The sequence below is a fragment of the Myotis brandtii genome, unplaced genomic scaffold (genome assembly GCF_000412655.1).
Source record: "Myotis brandtii unplaced genomic scaffold, ASM41265v1 scaffold136, whole genome shotgun sequence".
NCBI lineage: Eukaryota > Metazoa > Chordata > Mammalia > Chiroptera > Vespertilionidae > Myotis > Myotis brandtii.
The window spans coordinates 1,436,262-1,444,924 of record NW_005354829.1 but is presented as its reverse complement, the minus strand read 5'-3'; the positions used below and the strand labels follow the sequence as shown (position 1 = coordinate 1,444,924).

The window sequence follows — 8,663 nt, the reverse complement described above, 5'->3', positions numbered from 1 at the left end:
GTAGATTTGGTAATGAGAGAGCAATTCAGCACATTCTGCCACAAAGCATTTGGGAGTCTTAAGTTAGAGCTTCAGAATTCCTTCTGAAAAAGGACAAAAGAGAGACTTCCTGTCATTTCCACTGGTTTCTGCATGTGGGACCAATATGGGCAACACAAAGTTTAAACAGATGCAAGTGTTGAGGGGAGGAGGCAAAGCCATGCCTAGTTTTACATATTTCGCCAAATCCAGATTGAATTAAATCAGTCTCTCCTAAAAGCTTCCAGAGTAGGCTTCCACTGAAGTTACAGCACACTTGAATGGTTTATTTCACCAATATTTGCTTATGGAAATGAAGGGGAGTGACAGAGGGGAAGGAGGAGGGGAGTGGAGGAGGGGTTTGGGGCGGGGGAGGCTCTGACCGCAGCACAACACACCAGTAACCTTGTCTGATGTGATCATTAACCTTTCTGGAAAAGGCAGCTGGCAGTTCTCCGAGGTTTGTCATTAGAATGTGAGAAGAGCCACACAGATATTGCACAGACTGTTCAAAGGAGTTTGATTTACTTTGAGAGCTACTGCTCCATTTTAGTGTGGCAGAAAAATGAGATTTCAACAATTATTTTTTGTATTTTTAATTGTTATGATGAGTCTTCTTCTTATCAATGGACAGAGACCAGGTAAGACTTTGATATATTTGTAAGAGTAACTTGTTTTTATGCCTGTTGTTGTCCATGAGTCTCTGAGCATGATTATGTTTATGTTGAAAATCTCTTAGGTGTGCTTGTGGGTACTGGGGGTGTGTAGGACCTCAGAAGTATTCTTATTATCTTGTTAGGTCCATTATTTGGATATTTAAAAAAGAGCTGGATATTAAAATGATGGTAAATATTTTACCACTATTTTTCTAATTTAAAGACCCCTTAGCTTTTGTAGATATGTTGTTCTTACAAGTAAAAAGGAACGGAAATGTTTGGTTTATTATAGATTTTTAGGTAAAATGCAAATCCCAAGCAGTTTATTAAAAGAGCATGTTGCTGGCTGGAATGGGTCAATGTTAACTGAATTCACAGCATATAAAAATCATAATGTGGCAAATTGTAGATGAATTCTTAAAATGGGTCAATAGCTATTATTTCCAGTATATAATTTGATGTGTCACTTAAAACAAGAAAGTACAATTTAGTATTATTGAGCTTATAAACCCGAAAGTGTCAAAAATATGTATGGTCAAGATAAATATTAATTTACTTGACATATTTTTCAAAAATGATATCATTTGTGTTGTTCTTATCCAACAGAAATTTAGTAAACAGTTATTCTAATGTGCTTTTACTTCAAAACCAAATATCTAAGGTTTCAAAGCACTGGCAAGTAAAAAGATTAGAAAGTTTTCTGACTCAGGAACAAGCAATCCTAAATATAAATAGAAAGGTAGTTATATTTATATCCAAATATGTTCCCTTATTCACTTGATAATGTAATTCTCCATTTAGGACAGAAAATGGTAAGTAACTGGTTAAAAAGTCAGTCTCTGCCTTTTAGTTAATCAGAAGTTTGATCACTGAGGTACTTTCAAATGGAATCCCCTGGTGTGCCCTTTTACATAAATAAGAAAAATGTTCCTAATTAGCAACTCAGAAAGCATTCCTTCTTAATGTTTACAGCAATTGCTATTCAAACCATTTCTACTTTTCTGAAATATGTAACACCTTGGATAATGTTCTTGTAAAACATTTGTGATTAATTCACTACATAAAATAAAAGGTCCAGGAGCATTTAGGAAGAAGACATGTAGAAGGAGGAGGATACTGCTATAAACATGAACTGCTGGGAATATACCTTGTGTATTTGCATCACATTAATTTCTTATATCATAATCACATCTGAACAAGTAGCAAATCACACTATAGTTTGAATTCTAAATATTCTCTTGCATCCCCCAAACTAAACAACAGTTCGTTTTCGGAAAAATGCTCCTAATACTTCTCTTTTTATCCCCTCAGCTAATTTGGCAATGAGAAGAAAACTACACAGACTCAGCTGCCATCAGAGGAGATGTATGCCTCTCCATTCACGAGTGCCCTTCCCCTGAGGTATTTCTGATGGAAAATAGCTTTCCTACATTTAGGCAGCATTCCAGACCTAGGAATGTGTATTCATATTTTGTTACAGGTGATAATGGCTTTATGGTAATGTCAGTGTAAGAGATGCATGCTAACAGATGAAAGAGTGAAATAAGCTGGAGGGGACCAACTGGGGGAAAGGGGAGACATATGTAATACTTTCAACAATAAAGAATTATTAAAAAAAGAGTGAAATGACATGATGATTAAAAATAATTTAATGGGATAGATGAGGAAAATCTTGATAATTGTTGAATCTGAATGAGAGTTATATGGGGATTAATACTATTATGTATGTTTGACAATTATTATTTAAATATCAGGCACCAGGAGAATATAATTATGAAAGTATCTATTTAAATATGTGTTTTGAAAAACACTTAATAGCTCCTTAGTTATCCTGAACAAGTATATTTCCCATTAAGGCCACTGTGTGCTTCAGCATATGGATGTATTTGCCCAACAACACTAGGTGAATGATGTGTTAGCCTCAATATGCAGTTTATTTTTCCTGAAAATATTTCTTTTCATATGTAAAATCAACTTAATACTAATGGCACAGCAACTTTACAGCCTCACTCATGGGACTGGTCTTGATGGTTGCATTTTTAAGGATAAATTCCAAATAGATTTTTGCTCCTCCCCCTTCTTTTTCATTGAAAAAAAAAAAGATAATTAAAAGACCTATGATTTTACACCACCACCACCACCAGTAATACCATCTGAATCAATCAACTTCAAACACTGCCCAAAGTTTAAGTTATTTCATACCAAAAATAAATAACTTGGCATTCCATTGTACTTATTTTAAGCTAGTTAAGTCATAAAGTATATTCTTCCTTTAAAAAAATGCCATAGAAATATTCCTCAGCTGGTTAACACATAGGCAATTGCTGAATTTGCTTATTTAGTTGACCAATAGATTGTAGTGTTTATTCATGAAAGAAATAAACCTATTGTTTAATATGTGGTTTTCAAACCCAGTGAAAGTCCTGAGTAGAACATTAAAAGAAGGAAGAGCAATTCAGTAATAAGCTTTTCACTAGTAAGCATTTATCATGAGAACTAAGACAAAACGCCAAGTTCTCTATGCCTGTAATCTATAACAAATTACTATTTGCTATCAACATTTGAAAAATAAATTTGGTGGAAGAATCCATAAAGATACAATAAGTTCCTAAGAAAACAATTAGTAGAGGCTCAAACATGCTTTAAAAGGATTTTATTTTTAAAGAAACCTTTGCTGTGTGTTAATAATGCATTTCCCTCTCACATCTAAAAAATAATGGTAAAATTTGTGCTGAGGAGGAGTGGAGAAGTTCAAGATTTTCCCAGCACTCCCCCACAAATAACAAAGGGGAGAGGAGGTATTTCACAATAGCAAGGGAATTCCTGCATATACAGAGCAAGATACCTTACATAACTGCGAATAAAAGCCCTTAGCCACAGGTTATATTGGCTTTCTCTACAAACCGTATGCCATAAAAACTAGTGTTTCAAGTAAACAAGACAGAGTTGGGAAATTTGAATTGTCAAAGTTAAGGAAATATTCTGACCTACAAACCAAATTTGTAAACCAAAGGGAAATTTCAGTGAAGGCCATATAAAACATTTAATAATAGCAACCCTTTACAAAATTAGGCTGATTCCCTTAAAGAACTGCTCAGCTTACAGCATTCATTTTGTCAGTGTTTAGACTAGTCCTACATTCCAGCCACAGTTCTTTGAAGAAGGTATAAAAGCCTTATTTTGGAATCCAGAGATAGTATAAGAACCAATGCAAGATAAACATTAGATAATTTTCCAAGATCTTGCTGAACCAGTGCTATAACAAGTGCTACCTTCAAATTTGGTAGCACAATTCTCACTGTCCTACATCTTTGCACACTTTTTATATATCTTGCAACAAAACATCTTTGACCACTTGTATACTGGGTAAAGGCACACTAGACCGAAGTAGTGGAACTCTGAGGCAGAACAGCCCTTTCATTTATTCCCCTCTGTTTTCCTGCACGCTTTAGATAAAATCACATGGGGCTACTTGATTCAGTTAGGGTCAAGTAAAAGTGTAAAAAGATAGGTAAGGTAAACAGTTAACCGGAATTTTTCCAGATTAACCCTTTACAATGGTTTAGCCAGGGGTGGGCAAACTTTTTGACTCGAGGGCCACAATGGGTTCTTAAACTGGACCGGAGGGCCTACAATGGTTTAGACTTTCAACTCACTTAATAGGAATGTTCTACTACCTTGAATATCAACTTTTTCAGGGTCTAGAGTCCTCTTCAGTGATCCTCAGTAAGATTTCCTAACAATTAAAAAGAAATAGACTTAATCAAATAGAAAATCTACGCTGCATACAATTCATTTTCTTGATTTTTATTTTTTTCTCACAGAAATATTTCAGCATAAGTGAATTAGAGTGGAGGAAAGCAGGAGGAAGGGTGTCAGGAATGCCAAGCTTATAGGTTAATATGAGAGCTAGAGTGGAAAATGGAGTAGGGTTTTAGACTCTAATGATTTTCCCTTTCCAACAGTAAAATCTTACTACAGTAATACTTTTATTTAAATGTGTACTTTAGATAACTACATACCCTATTAGTACATGCTCCATCTAGCTTTTCAATAATTATAATACATTTTCATGGTGTAAAATTTTTTCTAACAGTATGAAAGTATGTAAAGTCAAAATCTTCCCACTCTCTTGCCCATTTTCACTTACCAGAAGTAATGCTATGAAAAGAAATTTGGTCAAGTTACCTTTTATAAATTGAGACTAGATAATATTCTCTTGCCCCCGTTTTTTAAATTTCTTTTTGATTTATTGGTGTGCCATTGGTTAACAAAATTATATAGGTTTCAGGTATACAATTTTATAATTGCTATCCTTGATTACCATTCAAAATGTCTAGTTCTCTATTTTCTGCCTTATTCTTACCCCTCAAAGTTATGGACCTCCTACTTCCTTGACCTGGCCTGCCTCCCCTTTCTTTTCACAAGTGTCCTATTGTTTTGGCCCTTCTTGCTCCATTCTGCCTTTTTGGCTGAACTGAAAGCCAACTTTGCCTTCAGCACAGAATCTCCACTTTAGCAGGGCTCATCTCATCAAGTTTAAACCTTTTTCCCCCCATAGGGTTCTCTTCAAATCCCATTCTCTATATGAGCCCACCCTGATCCAATTAATGTAAATGAACACCTAAAAGTAAACTCTTCAATTCCTCCCACTCAAATATTTCTCCTGTTTTCTCAAGATTTGGAGAATTGTAAAGATACCATATATTAGATGTTTACTATGTAAGATACCATATTCTATGAAATACACATGTTACTGTCTCAATGTAATTATCTGAACACAGTGCCCTAATATTTAATTCTAGTTGGTTTACCAGGATTATCATTTCTACCTTGAAATATTTTAAAAATATGTTTTTATTGATTTTAGAAAAAGAAGAAAGGAGAGGGAGAGAGAGACATCAATGACGAGAGAGAATCATTGATCAGCTGCCTCCTGCATGCCCCACATTGGGGATCAAGTCCACAACTTGGGCATATGCCCTGGCAGGGAATCGAACCAAACCGTGACCTCCTAGTTCGTAGATCAACGCTCAAGCACTGAGCCATGCTGGCTGGGCTTGAAATATTTTTTTTCAATGTTCCCTTCTCTTCATCTCGATTACTACTATCTTAGTGCCTGTTATATCTCCCCAACATGACTTCAACACCTTAACTGATCACTCCAGCCTCCAGTTCTGGTTCTGGAAAGTCCGTTTTTATCATCTGATCTTTCCAAACTAAATCCAGTCAAGTCACACCAAGATTAAAATCCTTATGTGTCCCTGTAGCCTTCAGAAAATTAGAACTCCCATAATTTAACAAACAGCACCTTACAAATTGTACCTCTTCAGCATCATCTGTCACTGCTTCTCCCCTTCCCTCTCCCAGAGGGAATAAGAAAGAATTGAGACTGTTTTAGACCTTCTGGTCATACAGCTCGCTCACTGGTGATCATTGGTAAGCCACTTATCCTTTCTAAGTCTCCCTCCACTTCCAGACCTGTAAGAGGGAGCTAGCAATGGTACTTAACCTTATTATAAGCATCCCTAGCACATAATAAGTGCTAAATAGATAGTGGCTAAAATTTTTATTATTACCATTACTTTAAAGTCAATCAATTCTTCACCTCTTGCTGCACTTCTGCCTTCAATGTCCTTTCTTCTTTCCTTCATTATCAATTCACCCTTCAAGAAATCCCTACCAATTGTTTCTGATGCCCACTTTTTCTCTCAGCACCGTTTGTGTACTTCTGTCAGAGCACTTGACTCACTGCATTATAGTAGTAATGTGTTAATAACTGACTGCATTCTTCGCCTCTGCCCTCAGTGTGCTGTCAATTTCCTGAAGGCAGAAGGCAGAGTGTGGTGTTCTGACTCTGTTAAATTAACATTTGTTAAGTGGAGCACCCAGAGTACAGAATGGTAAGCCTGAATTCAACAGCTGACTGGAGATAAATTGCAGTAAAGTATTACTCATGCCTGGAGGGGCCAAATGGGGAGGTCAAGGCAGAACGGAGACAGCCAGCAAAAGCGAGAGCTCAAGATAAGGGACCTGGGGCACATGCCTGTATTAGAGTTTGTGGATAGCGTGTGTTGGCATTCCTGAACTAGGGTTGGATTGGTAAATTCAAATAAAAAGAGATGGGTTTTGGTAAGTACCGAAAGGGTCTTATCTAAGAGATACATAAAGTATGCTTGCCCTAGGAGGCAGGGGACACTATTGATCACAAGGGCTGTTGGAGAAGTCAAAATCAGGAACTTACATTTGCTTGTGACTCTGCGACTGCTGTCCAGGACATGTATTTGTATAAGGGAGCTAGTATCGTCTAAGCTCTTTGCAGGCCTCTTAGCCAAACAAAATGAGTGCTGAGGCAGCAGTAACATGGAGTAGCTTACCTAAACTATCAACAATGGCTGTATTTACCTTTGTATCTTCAGCCAAAAAAAAGTGCCCAAAATATAGCAGGCAGTCCACAAATGTTGCTAAAAGAAGTGAAATGAAACTTTTACTATTTTAGCATTTAAAACTTGCCATCATTAGATCCCATCACATATGTTCAGCTTTATCTCCTAAAACTAACTGCCAAACTGAACTTTGATTTCCTATCTCTGCTGGAAGTGTTTCCTCCTCCAGGAATTAATTGCTTCCCTGATCTCATCAAATTATAACACTTTCCATTCCCTGGGGTTCTTTTCAAATCCCATTTTCTATATGAGGCCCACCCTGATCCAACTAATGTAAAATAATCTTCTACTCTCTTAACAATCACAGCATTTTAATCAGTAGGTTTTATTTTATTTTTTACCACCATATAATTTTTTTAAACCAAAGCACAGGAAACAAAGCCATTTTATTTATTTTCAGTAAGTTTAAATCCTTGAGGGGTACAGCGTTACACGGATTCTGTGTCCAATGGCGTTAGCAGGAAGGTTGCTTCGGAATTTAGCAAGAACCATGCCACTGTTTCCATGAGCATGAGTTACCTTTCCCCAGATTACTCTGGTTTTGTTTGGTTTGCCACCAGGAGTCACTGTGTTGTACTTAGATAGAATTCTGTTTCATCTTGAGCATAAACACCTTCAATTTTAAGAAAAGCTGTGTGCTCCCTCTGGTCCCAGAGACCCCGCTTCTAGCCAGCAAAAATGGCCTTGGACCACAGCCTTCCATAGTTGTCCTTATAGAAGTCCTGTTCCCAGCAGGCCTCCATAGGGTCCAAGATGGTGGGAAAATACCACTATATTTTTAAAAGCCATTTATCATATTCTTTTTTGTTTGTGTGATAAGTTTATTTGGGCCAGACTGTTGACAATTATCATATTCTTCTTTATTTTGTCAAATTTTATTCATATTTGAATGTGAGCACCTTGAAGATAAGATAGGGCCCCTAAAGTTTAGAGTATAAATCTTTACAATGTGTGAATGACCTGAAAGTAGCGTTAAGTATAGGGGATTCCTTCATGGGCTATAATATCTGGTATATCTTCCTTAAAATTAAACATAGAAAATTACTGTTTTCTCAATCACAGTCCAGTGTCCAAAGACCATGCTCAGAGAAAATCCCTAATGTTTTTAATTTACTGATAAGATAAAACTTTTCTATAAAGATCATGATGCCTTAATGATAATATATATTATGTATTGAATATAAAAAATATAGTATAGTTGTTATGTTAATAAATGCATATTCCCCCATATGTACTGATGTATATGATGAACTAAATCCTCATTTCAGAGTTTTCTTCACCTTGGAAACTGATTCTCATTACAAAGTCTGTAATAATTATTTCTGCAAATATTTACTTAAAGTAGCAGCTCCCTATCTAGTTGTTCAGGAGTCTAAAATTTCTTCTTAGCATAAATCTTTTGTCTTTACTTTGTCCTCAGTTGTGTATTCAATTAGTGACCTAGAATATTAGGTTAACTTTAGTATTATATAGAAATAATATATTTGAGCCCTGACCGGTTTGGCTCAGTGGATAGAGCGTCGGCCTGCAGACTGAAGGGTCC

At 36.2% G+C, this 8,663-nt stretch overlaps 1 protein-coding gene and 1 pseudogene across 1 annotated transcript in view; one reads left to right on the top strand and one right to left on the bottom strand.

Annotated features, from left to right (window-relative positions):
• Nucleotides 1-472: 472 nt before the first annotated feature.
• The window catches only part of APELA (apelin receptor early endogenous ligand), a 14,907-nt gene continuing 6,716 nt past the window's right edge, over nt 473-8,663 (top strand). Inside the window, exons 1-2 of the mRNA XM_014534987.1 lie at nt 473-659; nt 1,986-2,075. Coding sequence (XP_014390473.1) covers nt 584-659; nt 1,986-2,074 — 165 coding nt within the window. The 5' untranslated portion in view covers nt 473-583 and the 3' untranslated portion in view covers nt 2,075. The remainder of the gene's footprint in view (nt 660-1,985; nt 2,076-8,663) is intronic.
• LOC106725092 lies at nt 7,491-7,896 on the bottom strand (annotated as a pseudogene).